This window comes from Garra rufa, chromosome 17 (genome assembly GCF_049309525.1).
Source record: "Garra rufa chromosome 17, GarRuf1.0, whole genome shotgun sequence".
In the NCBI taxonomy this organism is placed as follows: Eukaryota; Metazoa; Chordata; class Actinopteri; order Cypriniformes; family Cyprinidae; genus Garra; species Garra rufa.
The window spans coordinates 26,877,158-26,900,580 of record NC_133377.1 but is presented as its reverse complement, the minus strand read 5'-3'; the positions used below and the strand labels follow the sequence as shown (position 1 = coordinate 26,900,580).

General features: G+C 34.3%; 1 protein-coding gene across 1 annotated transcript in view; it reads left to right on the top strand.

Moving 5' to 3' along the window:
- The window catches only part of eif3hb (eukaryotic translation initiation factor 3, subunit H, b), a 91,485-nt gene that overhangs the window by 53,668 nt on the left and 14,394 nt on the right, over window positions 1-23,423 (top strand). The window contains exons 3-5 of the mRNA XM_073822279.1: window positions 6,132-6,299; window positions 12,786-12,885; window positions 15,128-15,277. Of these exons, the coding sequence (XP_073678380.1) occupies window positions 6,132-6,299; window positions 12,786-12,885; window positions 15,128-15,277 (418 nt within the window). The remainder of the gene's footprint in view (window positions 1-6,131; window positions 6,300-12,785; window positions 12,886-15,127; window positions 15,278-23,423) is intronic.

The window sequence follows — 23,423 nt, the reverse complement described above, 5'->3', positions numbered from 1 at the left end:
ACGTTCTCAAAATTTTGAAAAAAATAAGCTGTATTCTTTGCGCTCAAATGCTGTCTGTGCAGAAAACAATGCCCTCTTGCAGGAAAGCTGCCACCTCTCTTAACTGCCAAATACCGCTACAACCTGGATGGATGACCAAGCTGTTTTGTAAATTATCACAACCTGGTAACATAGATTTACGACAAAGGCATAGCTAGCTAGCAAACTGTAGGCTGTAGTAACGGTAAATGGCGCGAACCACAGGATTCGTACAAGGTGCTTAACGTTCTTAAAAGTAAATTTGACTTTTTAAAATGTAAGGCCTGGAAAACCCTTGAAAATAGCAATATTCCTGCTTGAATATAAATGCTTGAAATAAGTGTTTAATTTTGTCAATAACCCTTTTAACTTATTTCACCTAATTTCATTTAACATTTAACTAAAAAGACAAACTGAATCGGTTGACTCATTTATGCTGGAACCGATTCAAACTCGTGACTCGATCATTCATTTCAAGTGATTCACTAGCAAAAACCAGATCCAAATAAAAGCTGTTCATTTTTAAATTTCAACACCGCTTGTAATGATTTACAAAAGCATGTAGTAATGGGTAAAACTGAGCTTTTCGAAACTCAGAATCAGTTAAACCTTTGCGTCACAAAATTATTTACTCTTTTTAAGCGTTCTAATCGAATCACTTATTGCAAATCATTTGATTTAGATTGGGACTTCAAAGGGCATATAGCAAGTAATTTGATTTAGATCGGGACTTTGGAATGTGTATGGTGAAGCATTTGATTTAGATCATAGCAGGTTTGTGAATCATTTCATGATATGATTGCGATATGCAATTTGAAGTCCCGATCTAAATTAAATATTTGCGATACGCAAAGGTCCAATTAAAGTCAAATGATTTGCGTTATGCAGTCCTGATATGAAATGATAGTTTTTCAAAGAGTGGTAAGCAAATCATTTGATTTTCACCTTAGATCGGAACGTCGGAGCCGGTTTGCAAATTTCAGTTAATGTCATTAAACTGGCGAGCTGAACAGACAAACCGAATCAGTTGAGTCATTTACTCTGGAATCACTCCGATTGATTCCAACTCGTTACGCGATCATTCATTTTAAGTGATTTACTAGCAAAAACCAGTTCAAATTAAAATCATTTTCGAATTTCAACATCTCTTTACCAATTTTAAAAAGTGATGGGTAAAACTGAGCTTTTCAAAACTCTGAATCAGTTAAACCATTGCATCGCAAAATGATTTACTCTTTTGAAGCGTTCCAATCGAATCACGTATTGTGAATCATTTGATTCAGATTGGGACAAAAGCGTGTATAACGAATAATTTGATTTAGATTGGGACTTTATAAAATGGATAGTTCCGGTCCTTGATTCTGATTGGTTAAGCCGCGTTCTAAGCTGTTTTAAATGACGGTTATGCGTAACATTCTTCCGGGTTCTACAAAACAGCCTTAACTACTTCCGGCCGTCCGCTACTGGTACAGCAAAGTTATGGCCAAGTTATGGTGTTTACAGGAGCTAGCACAAATAACAATTTCGGATGTACACCGTATAACCAAACGGACGTCCAGAGCCCCAAGTACTGTTAGATAAGGGATTTAAGTTTTACGCCTCCTTATTTATTCATAATTATGAAGGTATGTAGTATAGCTTTTTCTAATGGCACCCGGCGATGACGTTATAGCGTTAACGTTAGTTAGTTTAGACTTGTATGTTATCAGTACTTTAGCCTTTCCTTTTTGCTCGCAGACGATTAAAACAATCAAATGAAGACTGCATTTTAGCGATGTTGTTATAGTACCAATTACTACGATGTCCTATGTGTTTATACTACTAGTCAACCTTTTATGTTAGGTAATCCATCTGACTAAGTTAGGTCTAATGTTTAGGTAGACTGCTGTTCTTAGGTGTTTCACAATAGTAAAACATTGTTAGAATAATGACAAATGTGATGACTGAATGCTGTATCTTCTTGTCCACCAGTTTCAAACAAAGACAGGTTGACCGGTACTGTCAGTGTCAGAGCAGCTTGTCACAGGTCCATGCAGAAGAATGAGAAACCACACAGCTTGAGAGTAGGCTAATGTTTAGGGAAGGGTTTGGGTATTCTGTACAAATCTTAATTCAGTGTCATTTGTTCTGATAACTGTTTAAGTTGCAAAATTCACTTCAAAAACACTTCAAAGGACACATCAGTGACAATCTTTGTCCAATTGTCAACAGGCCATCAGTCAAACTCACTAATATCACACATATTACCTCCAAGATAGTCAAGACAGTCTCCCCCAGTGATGCGCGGGTCAATGTATAAACAACCCGAACCCGACCGACGTTTTCAACTAACCCGCCTGCAACTCAGACCGCAAAAAAGAAAGAAAATATTGTACCCGACCCGCATGTTTAATATTTGCGACTGACACCAGCGATTATATGCGGCTATGCATTGGAGGAGATGCGTTCACTGTCAAACATCATTCAGCATTAATTAGGTAATTTTGTCAAAAGAAATGTTCTTGATTACAATAAAAATACATATTGTTCTTGTTGTGATTTATTTTGTCTTTCCTTTATACAGATTTAAATAGTTTCGTTTTCGAAGTACTCTAAAATATCAGTGATTCTCTGATGTTAAATATGATCAAGAATTATTTTATTTCGATCTACAGTGTAATAAAAGTTAAAAAAAGATTAGCCTATAGCCCTAAATATATATATACTATAATTTCCTCATTTGCCTCATTCCTCATTCCTTCATTTGATACAACTATTATAGCTAAACAATTAATATATATAGATAAAATAATATTATTTTGTCATATTCGTGATTCCTGAATTTATACATGAAAACTTCGTTTTGAAGTGCATTCGTTATGTTTGTATAAGAAAATTTGTTAACCTAGCCTATTAAGTTGATTTAATATTCTTGATAATATTCTTGTAGTCTATATATATATATATATATATATATATATATATATATATATATATATATATATATAGACTACAAGCTAATTCCTTTTTTCTTAACTTTTAACTTCTAAAAATTATCAAGAATATTAAATCAACTTAATAGGCTAGGTTAACAAATTTTCTTATACAAACATAACGAATGCACTTCAAAACGAAGTTTTCATATATAAATTCAGGAATCACGAATATGAGAAAATAATATTATTTTATATATATGTTAATTGTTTAGCTATAATAGTTGTATCAAATGATGGAATGAGGAATGAGGCAAATGAGGAAATTATAGTGCCTTGAATTTATTAAATAATGTTTAATTTCGTTCGGTTCGCTCTCTGGAAATGTAAAGAAAAAATACCGTTTTTACTTGGAATTTGTTTTTAATCCCTGGTTTTAAACAAGCATATACATGAGATAATTTATATATTATTGCTTGAATAAACGTTTAAAAATAGTGCTAAAAATGTTATAATTAAGGAAATTAAACAGACCTAGGCATTTGAAAAGATATAGTGAAATGTGTCTAATAATTCCAAAAAGAAAGAGAAGCATTGGACATAATCAAAATATTCGAGACATTTATTAGGAATACCATTTTCTTAACAATTAAGATTGCGGCATGTGTTTATCCAGTCTAATCGAAGTGTGCGTCTCTCCCCCGACTTTCCCAACAAAAATCCCACCCCCTCTCAGAAAATACATAAAGCTGACATTACTGAGCTATATGCGTTTAGAAGTAGCCTTTTAAAATGGTACAATGGCATTGCTCAGTTCAACGTGTTGGGAAATCGGGCATTTTGTCCCGCGTCAGCATTTATTCAACAGTTAATAACGCTCAACATTCAAAAGGTAAATATTATTCAGCCAATAAAGTGTAGGCCTATGTATTTCATAGAAAATTGTGTCTAATACTATATAAATTACAAAGGTTTAATTAGCATCTTTATTTCAACCTTTATTTCATGCTTCAGTATGTCACTAAAGTAAAAACTGTTTAATGGTCTAACTCCACAATTCAGCACTACGTAGTTCACAGTCTTTGTAATGTGTTTTCAGCAGTACATTTCTAACATTTATAATGTGTTTAGAAGCTTTACACAGGCTTTTTTTTCCACTTTGTTGATCATTTGACCACGTACTGTATAAGCTGTAGAGTTTAATTACAGAGTGTAACTTTTTCATCCAGATAGAAATGCAGTGTTTAATATCAATTCACTAAGCTACAGTAGTAAACGGTGCTAACTGGCAATACTATAGCATGTGCTTGGACTGCTAACAGAAGTCTTGAATATCCAAGGCTTAGAATCCATCTCATTTAAACATTAAAATCCCCATCAAGGTTGTCTGAGTTCTGTCAGAAAGGGTTTTTCGCTCATAAGGTCTTAGTGCATATGCTAGAAAAGAAAATGATGCGTTTTTACATGGAACTGAAGCACAGACGCTTTATGCACTGAGCATGCCATGAACAGACTGCTGTTTAATCATTTATGGATTCAAAAAAGATTACCTTGATCTTACTTTGGTTGTCCTCAGTTATCCTAACTTTATCCTAAAATCCTTTTGAATATTAGGATATCCAGATGATATTGTGCTAAATTGTGAATATAAGTTTAAAAGGATATTGATGCTGCTTTTTTTATACCGCTGAGGCATACAGTGACTACAGGCAGACAGCAAAGATTAAATCTATGTATTTTCTGAATGTCTGACAGTATTTATGCTAGTGTTGGGCGATATGCTCAAGTTTCATATCATCAGCCTGTGAGATCGCCGATACACGATACTATCGTGCTAATTTATTTAATAATATGTAAATATGTCAATATGTAATAAAGTCCTTATTCGTTTTGTAAGGGTAGTGCATGTGACTTGTGACACAGTTGTGCGTGTACAGAGCGCTGAAGGTAGTTCTGTCGGAGAGGTTCAAGTTTACTTTCGGTTTCATTCTCTGCTATCTTCAGGGAGCGGTAAATGTGCGTGCGTGAATGTAAATGAATGTATCTTTCTATACCCGTCATATTGCGATAATTTTACCGCTGTATGTCTGATCTTTGTCATCAGTTCATGTTGTAGTTCAGTTCATATTGATTGTCGAGAAGCGATGTGCGTGTAATTCACGTGCATATGTTTAGCACCATTTGATCGCATCGTAATTCTAGTTAACGCATACAGATGTTACTGAGGTGAATGTTTATGTTTACTATATACAGACGGATTCTCATATATCGTATTTAATTCAGCCTAAACCACATTTTACTACCTTTATCCTAATGACTGTCTACACAAGTCTACACTTAATCTATGTACACTGTATGATGAATAAATCTCTTACCCATTTTCACTGTACACATTTGCGGCGCTATCTACTCTATGCTTGTGTTTATACTGCGGCAAGTTTCTGAGGCATCCTAGAACCGACTCTCCGCGCTGCATCGCTAAAGTTAGATGCCTTTTTGACTCATAATAATAATAATAATCGTCTTACTATCGTCAAAGGCGTCAGCAACAGGCGATATCTTTGACTATCGTCAATACACGATACTATCGTCTATGGGCACAACCCTAATTTATGCTTAAAATATAAATGTATCTTTTAAGCATGTTTAATGCATGTTAATATAATTTTTTTAGATAGTTTTTTTGGAAAACAGGACAAAGGATGTCAATTAAGAAAAATATGTTTTGCACTGTGAGAACAAAGCGCATATCAGCTTTATGTTTAAATGGTGTGTGTGTGTATAATGGAGTATTCTTTATTTTAGAGTTCTAGTATTTGTTTTTGCATTTTTTTATTTTCATAGCAATTGCATATTAAGCAAAACATCATCTTCACTTAAGAAATATTGATGTTCGCAGCTAAAACCCCCTATAGGTTCAATATTGGTCCCTAGACTGTAGAACAGGCGAAGTATAACCCTTAACGGCACTGTAAATGACAATGAAACAAGGCAAACATGATTTTATCTGTAAGATATTTTCCCTCTCAAGGAACTTTGCATGTCCTTGCTGTTTGCTGTGACCTATTCTTCAGGTGAATAGCTGCTCAGAGCTCCACATAATGAGAGGGACAATAATCGTCAAGCAAAATGCGCCATTGAGAAATCACCACATGCCTTTTCTCTCACCCTGATTCCCTTTTCCTCTCTTTTCTTTTGTAGTTCAGTATCAGATGGAGATGATGAGAAGTTTGCGCCATGTAAACATTGATCATCTTCACGTGGGTTGGTACCAGTCAACCTTCTATGGCTCTTTTGTCAGCCGGGCGCTTCTGGACTCTCAGTTCAGCTACCAGCATGCCATTGAGGAGTCAGTTGTGCTAATATATGGTAGGTTTCACACTTAGCATGTGCATATAAAACGTTTGTCCATATGACTTTGCCAAATGATTTGTATTTTAAAGGTCCTACAACATCAAAAGAACCAAAACCCACAATGAAACTGACCAATAAAACAAACTATAGGTTAAAAATGACAAACTATTTCCATGTTTTTTCCCACTAAATTATACTTTATTATTCACAGAAAGCATACTCTCTTTTTCCTGCTCTTTCCCTCATACAAACACACTGTCAACTCTTCCCCACAACCTTGTCAATAAAATAGTTCCACAGCTGAAAAGCAGCTCTTAGTGGTAAAGTGCTGTTTTTGAAGCAGTTAAACTTACCGTTTCGCTATTAATAGAGACACTGCTACCGAACATTGTTGAGAGATGCTCAGATTCAGGTAATTCACACAAGCTTCAAACAGCTATAAATTAATCTTTCTCTCTCAAATAACTGCATTAGACTGCATTATTAGCTGTATTATCAAATCATTTTTGCTGTATTATCAGTGCATTACTAGCTCTAAATAAGTAGTTCATTTCCAGAACAAAAATTTACAAGTAATGTACTCATCCCCTTGTCATTGAAGATGACATCTTTCATCTTTTCATCTTCATCTTTCTTCAGTCATGAAAAAAATTGTTTTTTGAGGAAAACATTTTAGGATATTTCTTCATATAGTGGACTTATATGGTGCCCACGAGTTTTAACTTCCAAAATGCAGTTTAAATGCAGCTCTAAACGATCCCAGCCGAGGAATAAGGGTCTTATCTAGCGAAACGATTGGTCATTTAAAAAAAAATTTGATACTTTTTAACCTAAAATGCTCTCCTCTGCGATGCACACTCTGTGTAATCAGGTTCAATATAGTTAGGGTATGTTGAAAAACTCCCATCTCATTTTCTCCTCCAACTTCAAAATTGTCCTACACGCTGCAGAAGTACCAGTCCAGTGTTTACATAGTGCAAAGAAGGTCAAACACCCTTTACAAAAAAAGGTAAAATGGTGATGTAGGACGATTTTGAAGTTGCATAATTTTTTTTTAGAAAATTACCGATTGTTTCACTAGATAAGACCCTTATTCCTCCGCTGGGATCATTTAGAGCGCTTTAAAGCTGCATTTTAAAATTTCAAACTCACGGGCACCATAGAAGTCCACGATATTGAGATAATTCCTGAAATGTTTTCCTTAAAAAACATAATTTCTTTACGACTGAAGAAAGAAAGACACAAATATGTTGGATGACAATGAGGTGAGTACATTATCTGTAAATTTTTGTTCTGGAAGTGAAATATTCTTTAAAACTTTCTATTAATAAAATAATCTTCAACTCACACTTGTCATCCAAGATGTTCTTGCCTTTCTTTCTTCATTTGTTAAGAAATGATGTTTTTTGAGGTAAACATTTCAGGATTTCTCTCCATATAATGGACTTCTATGGTGCCCCCGAGTTTGAACTTCCAAAATGCAGTTTAAATGCAGCTTCAAAGTGCTCTAAATGATCCCAGTCGAGGAAGAAGGGTCTTATCTAGCAAAACAATCGGTTATTTTCTAAAAACATCTACACAGAGTACACACAGAGCTAGACAAGCTAAGCATTTTAAGGTCAAATAGTATATAAATTGTAATTTTTATTTTTATTTTTTAGAAAATAACCGATCGTTTTGCTAGATAAGACCCTTCTTTCCTCGGCTGTGATCGTTTAGAGCCCTTTGAAGCTGCATTTTGGAAGTTCAAACTCGGGGGCACCATAGGAGTCCATTATATGGAGAGAAATCCTAAAATGTTTTCCTCAATAAACATAATTTCCTTACGACTGAAGAAAGAAAGACATGAACATCTTGGATGACAAGGGGGTGAGTACATTATCTGTACATTTTTGTTCGGAAAGTGAACTGCTCCTTTAAGCAGCACTGTTTCTATTATAATAATAACAACTAATATCAAGAAAGATTTCTTTAGCCCTTTATTAACAGTAGAACTTACTAAGTTCTGAAGGGGCATGTGATACTGAAACAAAGGTAATTCTTAGTGATATTACATCAGCTGTGAAAAGTCAATTTTATTGACGAGAAACACATTTGAACGGAGAAAGACACTCAAATTAGTTTTCTACTAACTTTTACCAAACATTGAAAAAGTCTCTTGGTCGTTCCAAGACATTTCTAAGAATTTTATTACCTACTTTTATAATTCTTTGCATGCTTTCATTTTATAGGTGGACATGATTACATTTACTGTCCAAAATGACTAAAATGTTAAGAACTTTTCCAGAAGAAAATGTAGTTTATTCAGATTATGCTGATTACATGTATATATAAATATTCCAATAGCTGTGAAGCATGTAAATATCTTCTGAATAAAAGGCGTAACCAGAAAATGGACCTTAATGGAAAAAATGATGTGCCTATATAAACATGGTGTCTGAGGCATTTAGCTGTCCTTTCTGGTATCACCTTGCTCTTTTCTTTTTTTTCTCTCTCTCTCTCTCTCTCTCTCTGGACTTCTCTATCTATTTTTCTGTTGTACATGCTTGTGCACACAGAGAGAGAGAGAGAGAGAGAGTAGCATGTTTCAGCACCCCTCACTCAAACACACACACACACACACACACACACACACACTTCTTTCCTACTGCACTGCTTTACTCGACCACTTTCCCTTCTTTCTCTCTCCGTCTCACTACCCCATCGTTTCTTGGCTGTGGACAGCATTCCCCCCTTGTGTAAACAGGAGGCTGGTGTGCGTAGCAGGCCCGGCAGCAGCCTCGTCTAGACAGGGTTTCCTCCCCTCTGTTTATTTAGCCTGCTATCGCAGAGCTGATGTGTACCTTCAGGAGTGGATTCAGGACCCGGACACCCCCTTATCCACCGGCACAGACGCCACCCATCCCAGATGTCGATGGGCCGATGGCGGCACGAGGGCGGAGGAACCTTCAGAGAAGCTGCATTAACAACAGATCTGTTTCCCTAAACTCGCACAAACAAATGTTGTACACCTCCACTCGCCCACCTAACTGGGACAGCCGTGCCGTAAACACGCTCTGATTCCAGCGCGGATCTGGAGGAAAATGTAAACACACAACTTTAACTGTTCTTCTCAACCCTCCTTCATTCACGCCCCCTGTCCTGTCCTGTTCTTGGTCTCGTGGTCCGTGGTCCACGCTGTCTGTAACTTTCCTCAGACTTCCCTCTTAGGCCAGATGTGGATCCCTATCAGAGTGTTTGTTCAGTCTCCTCCTTGTGGTGGCAAGCAGGCGCTCCTCACTAAAAATATATCAGACACCTAGCAGCTGCCAGAAACCCCACCCTGCACCAAACGCACTCTCCACATGAACAATGAAAGCATTCAGAGGGCCGATGGGTCCACAAACTGTGAGACTCGATAGACGTGGTTTCATATTTTCTTCTGGCTGTCAGATACTAGGGTTTGGGTGTACAAATGGACATGTGGTGGGGTTGAGATCACTAGTGAAATGTTTCTGACTAATTATCAAATGTGTCATCACACATTCACACATTATCACACATTTATGTCATTCATTATGCAGTTCCTAGTATTTATAGTATATACAGTCAAACCAAAATGTATTCAGACACCTTTAAAATTTCTCACATTATCAGTTTATTCGTTATAGTTTAGAAAATGGTAATAAAATATAACAAGAACTCAAATGTTAAACTGTGTCAGTTTTGAACTTTGAAAGAAAGGTATAAAAAAACATTGTCAGGTCAAAGTGTCAAATCAAATTTTTGGTCCCAAGTTTTGTGTATATTTAAGATTTGTGTAAGTGTGTGTGTGTGTGTATCAAACACATTTTAGTATTGGTGGGTCAAAAGTCCACCAGTGAACCACCAGTAGAAAAAGCTTCTGTTTTGCCCTTTTTCTAAATTAATATTCCTTCCTTCCTTCTGAACAAACTTCCTTCCTTCCTTTCCTCCTTTTATTTGGAATGAACAACTTTCTTCCTTTTGAACAAACAACTTCCTTCCTTCCTTCAGAACGAACGAATTAACTTTCTTTCGAATAAACTAAACAAACTTCCCTTCTTCCTTCCAAACTTCCAAATGAACGAATAAATGAACGAACAGATGAACGAACAAACGTATGAACTTAATTTTTTCCTTCCAAATGAACAACTTACTTTCTTTCTTCAAAAGAACAACTCATTCCTTACGTTCTTCCTTCCTTTCAAGCTTCCTTTCTAACAAACTTCCTTCCTTCCAAAACTTCCTTCTGATTGAACGAACGAAAGAAAGAATGGACTTCTTTTCTTTCAAATGAACAACTTACTTCCTCCTTTCGAACTTCCTTCGTTACTTTCTTCCTTCTGAATGAACGAACAAACTTTTTCAAACTAACAACTTCTTTTATTCCTTCCTCCTTTCCAAAATTTCCTTTCTTTCTTCCGAAATAACGAACCAGTGGACTTCTTTTCAAACTTCCTTCCTTCCGAATGAACAACTTCCTTCCTTCCTTCAGATGAACAACTCATTCCTTACGTTCTTCTTTCCTTTCAAGCTTCCTTTCTAACAAACTTCCTTCCTTCCGAAACTTCCTTCTGATTGAACGAACGAAAGAATGGACTTCTTTTCTTTCAAATGAACAACTTCCTTCCTCCTTTCAAACTTCCTTCGTTACTTTCTTCCTTCTGAATGAACGAACAAACTTTTTCAAACTAACAACTTCTTTTATTCCTTCCTCCTTTCCAAAATTTCCTTTCTTTCTTCCGAAATAACGAACCAGTGGACTTCTTTTCAAACTTCCTTCCTTCCGAATGAACAACTTCCTTCCTTCCTTTCGAACAAACAACTTCCTTTTGAATGAACTACTTTTATTCCTTTCTTCCAAAAGAACGAACGTAAGAACTTCCTTCCGAACTAATTTCATTTTTTCCTTCCAAATGAACAACTTACTGTCTTCCTTCAAATGAACAACTCATTCCTTACGTTCTTCCTTCCTTTCAAGCTTCCTTTCTAACAATCTTCCTTCCTTCCAAAACTTCCTTCTGATTGAACGAACGAAAGAAAGAATGGACTTCTTTCCAAACTTCCTTCCTTCCGAATGAACAACTTCCTTCCTTCCTTCCTTTCGAGCAAACAACTTCCTTTTGAATGAACTACTTTTATTCCTTTCTTCTTTCCAAACCTTCTTTCCTTCCTTCCAAAAGAACGAACGAATGAACTTCCTTTCAGACTTCCTTCTTTCTGAATAAACAACTTCCTTCCTTCCGAATGAACAACTTCGTTCCCTCATTTTTTTCTTCTTCTTTCAATCTTTCAACTTACTTCCGACCGAAATCATGATGGTATGATGAATATGATCATGATGGTAACATTCTGTGGTTCGTTTTTGAGTATGAATGTGTCATTTTGAGTAGAAAATTAACTCTAGATGTAACAAAATTGCAAGTTACCAAACCTTACAGCAAAAGCAATGATAAAACAATGTAAATAGCTGAAAAACAGCAAAAAAAAAAAAAAAAAAAAAAAATTCAACCTGATGGGAACACGAGTATCAGAAATGTTGAGTAGATTTTACTGAATTTTATAAAGCTTAAATTAAGTACTAATATAGAATCTACTTTTTTATTATTGCCTGAACTATCTTTTTCATGTAATAATTACATTTATTTTTCTGTAGTATTTACTTTACCACAGAATCATTTTATCAGTGTAGCAGCACTCTAGCAACTACTTAGCAATAGACTAAAAACCACTCAACACCTTAGAAAGCACAATGCAACACAATAAAAACCTCTTTGAGCATCACAGCAACATTACATTAGCATGCAGTTCTGTATTTGTGTTTTGTTTTATCATTTCAAGTTGTGTACACTGCTGTTGCAAATGGCATTGTAAATGCATTTAGAAGTGGTGCATAAATACATCCTCAAACCTGATATTGATTCAGTCCACTCCATTTCAACAGGTACTTGAAGAAGACTAACTGAATAGTACTTGTGTCTGAGCAAATCTTGAGATCTCCCTGAGTTGTTTTAGGTTGTCATTGGGGAAGTTTCAAGGCAGTATGAAAAGACAGATGATCATCTTTCCACGGTGTCTAAATGCATCTAAAATCAGAACAGAACTGTGCTATAAATCTTGTCTTTGGATAATGGATAACGGGCACAGCTGACTGGCAAGTTTTGCCCATCTTCAACAGAACATTAATGATTTTTTTTTTTTTTAGCTCAAAATGTCAGCCTTCTGACAGTGAGATTAATCCACTCTGACAGGCTGACAGTTGTGTTCCCCTGGTAGATTAACATATACTGCATCTTTTCAAACTTCATATCTTCAGTTTTATCTTTCATACAGTTGTCGTAACAGCCTTTACTGCCTTTGTTTTTTGGTCTTGCCAAAGATGTTTATCTTTTTTGAAGTTTATAGATAGTCCCCTGTGTTGAGCAAGTCGGAACACTTTGGTTTGTTTGCTATCTTCAGAAAGGCCATCCATGTTTTCTCTTTGGTTCTTTTTCTCTGTAGATCCCATCAAGACAGCCCAGGGTTCTTTGTGTTTGAAAGCCTACAGGTTGACCCCCAAACTCATGGAGATCTGTAAGGAGAAGGACTTCTCAGCAGAGGGGTAAGCCTTTAAATCCATGGGACTCAATGAAGTTAATACAGACGAACTGTGTGTGTGTGTGTGTGTGTGTGTGTGTGTGTGTGTGTGTGTGTGTGTGTGTGGTGTTTTTATTGCAGTTGGACTGATATTACATATAAAATTTTCTTAAATTATATTTTACATTTTAAATGTATAATAAAATATAATTAGTATGTCAGTAAAAACAAATGTTCCTCAATGTTCCTGTTTGATAACTTTATTCAATATCTGTGTATTTCCTACTTGCTGAAGGGCACAGGTAAATATGACATTTATTATAATGGGTTTATGTGAAGATTGTTTTAAGTTCTATTAAATTAGAAGTTATTTTTGAAGTTTAGGGAAAAAATAACAATTTTCTAGGGACATCAGTGATATTGGTATCAGTGATAGAAAAGATACTGTTTCTGTTGTTTCTACATTCATTTCAAGACTGAATTGAATTGAAATTATTGCAATATAAAAGTATATTTAAAAACTTTAATGTTAGATGGGATTAATCATGAGTAATTTCAGAAAAATGTAATTATATATATATATATTTTTAATTGATTTGACAGCAATAAATACAATAGTGCATTACATATTAAATTATATGTTACCCTGGACCACAACACCAGTCATAAAGGTAAATTTTTTGCTGAAAATCTGGAATCTGAGGATGCAAAAAAAAAAAAAAAAATTTGAGAAAATTGCTATTAAACTTGTCCAAATGAAGTTCTTAGCAATGCATATTACTAATCAAAAAATAAGTTTTGATATATTTATGGTAGGATAATTGATTCGATAATTGATAATTGATTTGATAATTGATATATTATATATATATTTATGGTAGGATAATTGATTTGTTAATTGATAATTGATTTGATAATTGAAATGGTAGGTTAATTGATTTGACAGCAATAAATACAATAGTGCATTACATATTAAATTATATGTTACCCTGGACCACAACACCAGTCATAAAGGTAAATTTTTTGCTGAAAATCTGGAATCTGAGGATGCAAAAAAAAAATAATAAATTTGAGAAAATTGCTATTAAACTTGTCCAAATGAAGTTCTTAGCAATGCATATTACTAATCAAAAAATAAGTTTTGATATATTTATGGTAGGAAATGTACAAAATATCTTTATGGAACATTTTGGCTATTGCTGCAAACATACCCGTCCTACTCAAGACTACTTATTATTGTATATTATTTCTAAATGTATTTCTAATAGCAATTCCAGCTGCAGTGCTGAACCGATTCCCCATTTAGTCTCCAATTATCCTGTCCTTATCTTCCATGGATGACCAGCCTTTCTGGGGGTACTTGAATGAGTTAGTGACATTGTACAGATGCACTATTTTAGAAATCACATATTTATTTATATATTTGATCTCTTTTTGCATTATTTGACTATTTATTAATAAATATAGAATTTTCTTTAAAAGGCTATTTTTTATTTATTATTATATATTCTTCCAAGAATTTTACTTTTAAGTTATATAGTGTTGCAGACAAAATCTAGCATTTTTGTATTGGTGAATGATGGGTTCGCCGGGAGTCTAAAGGGTTCGTTCCTTTGTTTACTTCAGTCTGCCTTGTAATTTGGCTTAAGATATTCTCTTAAAAGTATAATCTGAAAAAAAAGATCAAAACAAAAACTGCCTTTTGAAATCAGTTGACTAATCAGCCTAGAGTGCTTGTCTAATGGAGCGATTAGTAATGGAGAAGAGTTGAAATCATCCAATCATTTAATTAGTGATCCGTTCACATAGTGCCTCTCACTCCCACATTGCATGAGACTCGACCACAAGCAGATCTTAATGAGGGGGATAAAGCCAGAAACTGATTGGGAAAGAGTGGAAGGAAGTAGACGGGGGTTCAAAAGAAAGGTAGCAAGAGAAAGCATTTTAGTGTTGTTTTGTCTTTATACACAACAAACAACAGAACATTTAGTCTATTGATTGGTTTCTGTTTATTTCAGTGTCAAGCTGGGTGGCCCTGGTTACTTCAAAATCTGATTGGGCCATAATCCTTGTCCTATTGACTGGCTATGATTATGTCAAATCGCACTGGCATTTCACTTTCAATATGAGCTGACAAATAGCTCGAAACTTGACATGTTGTGCCTAAGTAGCTGTTTACTGTTATCAAAAATGTGATGTCCAATCTTTGACATTGTCACTTCCAGATTCTGGCAATGACCTCTGAAATGACTTTTCTGTGTGTGCAGGCTGAAGAAGGCTAGCGTGGGCTATGAGAACATGTTTGAGGAGGTGCCTATTGTCATCAAGAACTCTCATCTCACCAACGTTCTGCTGTGGGAGCTGGAGGACAAATCCACTGCTGTAGACAAACATGAGCTCTTGAACCTTTCCAGCAGGTCTGACCACACACACACACACACACACACACACATTACTATACAAGTAAAGTATTTTCTAACGCGTATGAGGATGTGTGTAAGTTTTTACTAGTGCTGAGATATCCCTAATGATGCTTGCTCACATTAGCAGTAACTCATCTCTGATGAGGACTAATGAATAGGTCAGTGCCGCCCAGGTGATTTGCTCCTAAAGGATGTGGGCTTTTAATGGCTTTCATGCTAGACTATCTAAAATAAAAGGCTTTTGCTAACAGTGAAAGTGTTCATTAGACAGTCCTCAGACTTTTTACCTCTTGAACTTGAAGTGAGCATTCAAATATGACAGTTCACAAGCAGCTTTACTCTTCACTCTGACAGAAGCTAGACATCTCTTACCTTTATCTGACAGAACAAATGTGGGGATGAATTTAAAGACACAATTTCTAGGTTTTTACCGTACACTAAAACCTTCTTTTTCTCTAAATTCATTCCTTTTTCAGCACCGCTGCAGCCACCAAAATGTCAATTGCAGCACATTCTCTGTCTTCAACAATAACATCTGAAAACGTTTACTGATGGTTGTTAAATCATGTTTTGCAGTGCTCCTGTTCTTGTGTTTGTGTGGGCTGTGATAGATTTCTGCAATTAATTATTAAAGGGGTCATCAGATGCTAATTTTCCACAAGTTGGTATGATTCTTTATGGGTCTTAATGAAAAGTCTATAACATACTTTGGTTAAAATTTCTCAATGGTAGTATAAAAAACACAATTTTTACCTTGCCAAAATCAGCTCTGCAAAAACACTTACTTTAATTCACCCAGCAAGTTTTTTTTTTTTATTGTTAAAAATGACTTTATTGGCTATTACAGCAATCAAACGCTTCCTATAATTGCTGACCAGATTTTTGCATGTCTCCACTGTTACTTTTGCTCATTCATCTTTAGCGATGAGCTCCAACTCTTTCAGGTTGGAGGGTCTCCTTGCCATCACCCTGATCTTCAGCTCCCTCCATAGATTCTCAATTGGATTTAAGTCAGGACCCTGGCTGGGCCACTGCAAAACGTTGCTAACCATTTCTTCACCACTTTTGCTGTGTGTTTTGGGTCGTCATCATGCAGAAATGTCCACTGGTGCCAAAGGCCAAGTTTCTCTGCAGACTGCCTGATGTTGTTGTTGAGAATTTTGATGTATTGCTCCTTTTTCATGGTGCCGTTTACTGTGATTAGGTTCCCTGGTCCACCAGCTGAAAAACACCCCCAAAACATTAGGTTCCCACCACCATGTTTGACAGTGGGGATGGTGTTCTTAGGATTGAAGGCTTCTCCTTTTTTACACCAAATGACGACTACATCATTGTGGCCAAATAATTCAATTTTTGTTTCATCTGACCATAAAACAGAAGACCAAAAGTCTTCTTTATCCAGATGAGCATTTGCAAACTTCAAAACTTCATCACTAACTAGTGTTGCCTAGTCTAGTGCGAGGTGCACTTTAAAAAACACTAACTATGTGTTATCTCTAACTATGGTCGATACACGATACTATCGTCTATCGTCTACAACCCTAACTTGGTGGTTCTTCAAGATCTTGACTGTAGCCTATTTCTACAGTTGTTTTTTTTCTTCAATATAGTTAATTTAGAGTTTCATTTCTACGAATGGTGCAAACTCTGCTAGATTATAGATAAAAGATTCCCATTCCCCTGCCATTCTGTGATCGGCAGTGATCGGCGATCGGCAGATCATGATCTTGGTGATCGGTAATTGGTGATCGGCCCCAAAAATGCTGATCGGAGCATCTCTAGCGTCCGTGGAACCCAGCGGTGTGCAGTGTCTGTTGAATCTCTCCCAATGGATCAGGGTAATTAGGATGCTTTAGAACAGCTTGGACTATTTAGAATGGTATAGAACTTTGGATTTTTCCCATAGACTCTGACAGTTTGCAAAGGGTATGAATAATTTTGGACATGCCACTTTTTGTTCAAATGTAAATAAAAGCTGAGAAATATTTTTTTCCACAATGATGCCTCTTGTACATCGTATTATTATCTTTTTCGAGAAGCCTGTGTCATTTCCGGTCCAAAAAAAAAAAAAAAAAAAAACTTGCTGGTTGAATAAAAGTAACTTTAAGTCAAAATTTGCCAGGGGTATGAATAATTTCGGACTTGACTGTATATTTTCCAATATTACTGTTTAATATTTAGTAAAATCTCACTGTATTTTTAACAAATAAATGAATCTTTGGTGAGCATAAGATAGGACCAAAACATCAAAATTCATTGAAAAACATCAAGATAGCTTAGCTTTGGCAAAGAATATTCTAGAAAAAAATTTAAATGAGTTTCCTCTGACCCTCAAAGAGATGGTTGTCGTGAAGAACCTGTCTGTTATTTTAACCTTAATGCTAGATGTATTTGTAGACCCTGCACTTTTCTGTGACTCTTGACATTGAGGGTTTAATGATGCTTGGTTTGAGTATTCTTGTGTAAACAGATAAGCGCTGTTTTGCATAGGTCATAACAAAGGGCAATCTCGCAGCGCTTGTTGAATCAGTGCGCATGAGGTCAGACGGCTAAAACAAGCACTCGGTTTGGGAATAATAATTGACACTTTAAATATAGTCTAAATTAGTTTAAATGATAAAATGACAGTTATAATCTACTCAGGTTTTGGGAAAGATACATGAGATGCAAGCAACACCATTTTAACTCCTATTTTGCATGGTTGCCTTGATCTTACATCGATTTGAGCGGTTTTTAGTGAGGCTTGTTTCGTTCTGCTTTGCTCCATATAAACAGCTCTTTTCTGGGGAAAAGAGTGAAATACAATGTTGAGAAATAGATGTTAATATGAGCGCTTTGAAGAGGAGCCAGCTCGCTTTATGAATGATCGTTTTCTATAGATCATTGTGTTGGTCAATTTTCTTCTTCAATTCCCCTGTTTGTCACGGTCGACCCTCAGTGATCTCGTAGATGAGACAATACATCAGACGCTATCAATATTTCACACACTTTTATTATTTCATTTCTTTTCACTCTCATTTTTTCTTAATTTAAATTCGCTTGCCATGTACAGCTTGTACAGATGTGTGAGGAAGGTTTGAGTTTCCAATTATCATTTTAATCTATTAATTATTTTCGGAGCAGCTATGGTTGAGATGATGCTTTTTGGGACAGAAACATTCATTTTTGCTGGTGCTTTTTGAATTGTCAGAGGTCCAAGAGGGGTTTGAAGGTCTCTCTCAGCTGACTAGAAAGGGAATTTTATCTTTTTAATTTGTCTCTCGTAATTCGGCCTGCCAGATTTGGTTTTTCCAGATGAAAGGAGAAACCTTCGTCACACTGCTGAGGACTTGAAAGAATACATTCATAATTACCTCCCTCTCTGAAACTAGAGGTTCACACGTGCATACACACAGATGGATAAGCACTCACAAAAAAAAAAAAACATCTACCAGCAAGAAAAAGGGTCCCACTTTATATTAGGTGGCCTTAACAACTATGTACTTACATTTTAATTATTCATTTGATCCAATGCACTTATTTTGCACTTATTAATGTTTTTACATTCTACTTTTTTACAAGTGCACATATTCCAGGTTGTCTTTTTTATTTTATTTTACTGATATTTTATATAATAGTATTTATAACATTAAAATAAATCAATTATTAATTATTTGGAATATTACATTCCTGTTGTATCAACAATTTTTTTATGTTTACTTTTTTTTAAAGGAAATCATCAGTGTGTACTACACTCATACTGCAGGCAACATATACAAAGTAGACTGTTTTTTGTGTAATCTTTATTAATTGTAGCATGATTTCAAAATTCTGACAGCGCTAACTGTAAAATTTAAATCGTAAAGACACCAAATTTAATTTAATTTTGTTATTTTATTTTGTTAAGATTTGATACAAATATATTTTTAAATGTTTTTATCTGCTGTCACAGTGTCAACGACCTGCATGCCTACCATCCATGTTTGTAAACACAATTTTTCCTTTTTTTTTCAGTAAGGATGCCAATTTTTTTTATTTATCTTTTCTTTTCTTTCATTAAATTTTTCAAAAAGTGTTTTTATCTGCTGTGACAGTGTCAACAACCTGCATGCCAAATATCAGTGTTTATAAACAGTTTTTCCCCTCTTTTTAATCCATAAAGACGCCAAAATTAATTTTAGATTATTTTATTTTATTTTATTTTATTTTTTATTAACATTTTATAAAAATATTTAAAATGTTTTTATCTGCCCTGACAGGCTCAACAACCTGCATGCCTACCATTAATGTTTTGAACTGATTTTTTTGCCCTTTTTTAACAGTAAGTACACCAATTTTTATTTTATTTAAATTTTATAAAGATATAGTTAAAAATTATCGGCTGTGATAGGCTCAACAACCTGCATGCCTACCATCAATGTTTATAAACACAATTTTTCCTTAAAAAATCATTAAAGACACCAGCTTTTATTTTGCTTTATTTTAATATTACTTTTGTATATATTTTATTAAAATGTTTTTAAATGTTTTTATCCGCAATGACAAGCTCAACAACCTGCATGCTTACCGCTAATGTTTTTAAACACAATATTTCCTGTTTTTTTAAATCAATAAGAAAACCAAATTTTTTTTATTAAAATATTTTGAAATGTTTTTATCTGCTGTGACAGTGTCAACAACCTGCATGCCTACATACATTTTTATAAACAAATTGTTACTTAAAAAACCCAAAAAACAGTAAGAACACCAGCTTTTACTTTATTATTACTTTTGTACTTTTATTAAAATGTTATGCAAATTTTTTTTCCCGCTGTTACAAGCTCCTGCATGCCTACCATCAATGTTTTTAAACACAATATTCCCTGTTTTTTTTTTAAATCAGTAATAACTACAAATTTTTATTTTTTATTTTATTAAATATTTTGAAATGTTTTTATCTGCTGTGACAGTGTCAACAACCTGCATGCCTACCATCAATGTTCATAAACAACTTTTTTCTTTACAAAAAAAAACAATAAGGACACCAGCTTTTACTTTATTTTATTATTACTTTTGTATTTATTTTATTAAAATATTATATATATATTTATATTTTTTTAATGGTTTGTTGAATTTAATGATTTTTTGCCCATTAAAAAAACAAACCAAAAAAAACTAAGTACACCAAATTTTATTTGATTTTATTTAAGTTTTATAAAATATTTTTAAATGTTTTTATCTGATGTGACTAGCTCAACAACCTGCATCCCTACCATCAATGTTCATAAACACAATTTTCCCCCTTTTTTTTACTTAGTAAGGACACCAAATTTTATTTTCGTATGATTTTTTTTTCTCCAGTTTTTTCCCCCTCAGTCTTTTCTTTTAATCTCTCTGGTTTCTCTCTCTCTCTGGACATGATTTGCTCTTTCTTTAAACACCAAAATACCAGAGACACTCACAGACAAGGCGGATTTATCTGTGGCTTTTCTGTTTCCTTATTTTTCCTGATTTCTTTTTTGGTCTTTTTCTCCCTCCCTCCGTCGGGTTCTCCACATCTGTTTAAGTTATCTCTTTGCAGTCTGGTGTTACCCTAGAAACTAAAGCAAACACTGAACCACTGCAGCCTTACTAACACAATACCTCCCTGTCTTTCCTCTCTCTCTCCTTCTCTTGCTCTCTCCCATCCTTCCCAGCAGGCTCACTCCTCATCTGGGGGTGAAATTGAATTGCATTTCTTTTCTTTTTTTTTAGCTAAATGAAAAAAGAATTATGAGTTTTACAGTATTTTGGCTTGAGGTTGTGATTTGGGTGGGTGTGTGAGAATCTGTAAGTCTGGGGCGGCAACAGCCCCAATTTAAAATGAGCTCAACCCTCTGGTGGGTCCAGTGCTAACCCTTCTCGAATTCCTTTTATTATTTTCTTCTTTTTCTCTACCTTTTCTTGGCACCCTGATTCTCTGGCTCCTGTAAATAGTGTGTGTTTGTGTGTGTTGCAGCCCAGATCCACATCAATGTCTTTAGTTGCCATATATCACCTCCCAGATATATATCTTTGTTGTTGCACAAAGCTTGGATACTCAGGATGGGGCTCATGGGCAGGAGTTACTTAATCTGAAAACAAAATCAGCCCCTTTGGGTTGCGCCAAATCCATCATGGCTGTCAATAGAGTGGTGTTAGACTTCCATCTGGCCTGAATGTGGCTTCCCAAACCACTAAACTCCATGATCCACTATCCCAGAGCACTCGGGGTGGACTTCATTGACTCTACTCAATGATCTGGACACATCATTGGAATCTGTTTGGCCTCGAGTCTCTCTTTAATTGGCCAGGAATGAGAGCGGGCGCCTCTGATCATTTCCTCCACATAAATTCAACCAGTCGTCACTCTGGTAGATTCCAGTAATGCAAGATCGATGTTGCTTTTGTAGAATAAGAGGGGTGTCTGTGAGCCCAGGGTTTTTTTTGTACTTACCCTAACCAGACATGACGCCATAACGCAGTGAGTGATAAAAGGTATCTGTTTAGTTTTTATCTGTGGTGCTGTCTTATTCAGCCTGTTTTGTTAGTCACCCGTATGATTTATTTTCTTTTGTGAATCACACAATGACAAATTCTGAATAGTATAATATACTGCTTTTTTTCATGCAATTACAGTAAATCACACAGGAATGGTTTAAGCTTCAAAAAGAACAGTATTTTTTTTTTATTATTATTTATTACTATTATTTTTTCAGTTATTTTATTTAATTTAATTTTATTCACCTAATATTTAGTTCTGATTAATATATATTTTTTTCAATTACAGTGAATCACACAGGAATGGTTCAAACTTTAAAAAGGACACCAAATTTGATTTGAATTTTCATTTCATTTTATTTGTATTTATTTATTTTTTTTTTGTTTTTTTGTTTAGTTTAGTTTAGTTTGTGAATCACACACTGAGAATTCTAAATAATATGCTGGTTGTGTTTTTTCCATGCAATTACAGTGGATCACACTAGAATGGTTCAAGCTTCAAAAAGGACACCAAATTTTATTAAATTTTTTAAATTTTATTTATTCACCTAATATTAAGTTCTAAATAATAATCTTCAAAATAGACACCAAATGCCATGAAATATTTATTTTGATTAATATTTTATTTTATTTTAATCACACAGAAATGGTTCATGCTTCAAAAAGGACATCAAATTGAATTTTATTTTTAATTTTTAATTTTATCTTTTATTTAATTTTATTATTTAGTATTATTTTTTCAGTTATTTTATTTTTATTATTTAGTTTAATTTTTTCAGTTATTTAATTTTTTATTATTGTATTTTATTTTATTCACCTAATATTTAGTTCTGAATAATGTATATCTTATATATCTTTTTCCTATGCAATTACAGCGAATCACGCAGAAATGGTTCATGCTTCAAAAAGGACACCACATTTTATTTTATTTTAAATTTTATCTTTTCTTTTCTTTTCTTTTCTTTTATTATTTATTTTTATTTTTTATTTTATTTTATTTTATTTACCTGATGTTCTTAATAATATACTGGTTCCTTTTAAATGCAATTACAGTGGATCACACAAGAGTGGTTCAAGCTTAACAAGCTTTAAATTTTATTTTCTTTATTCACCTATTATTTAGTTATGATTAATATACTTCAAAATAGACACCAAATGCCATAAAATATTTATTTTGATTATTATTTTTTTTATTTTATTCATCTGATATTTAATTTTAAAAAAGTGAAAAATTCTGAAAAAGATACTGGTTGATTTTTTTTTTTCATGCAACTACAATGAATTGAGTGTCAGCGAATCTTTTTTTCTCGCAATTCTAACCTTTTTTGAAAAACTTGCAATTGCGAGTTATAAAGTCCAATTCTGAGGGGGAAAAAACTGATATGTTCTCATAATTGCAATTTCAGTCACAATTCTGACTTATAACTTGCAATTCTGACTTTATAACTCACAATTGTGAGTTTATATCATGCAATTCTGAGAATAAAAAGTTGCGATTACCCTTTTTATTTTTTTTATTTAGTAGCTTTTTTTATATTGTAGAGAAGTAACCAATATATTATTTAAAAATGCTCTGGGTTCTATAAAAGAAATTTAGTCATACAGGTCTGGAACAATGTTAGGTTGAGTAAATATGAGTTTTATTTTGTTGGGATAAACCATG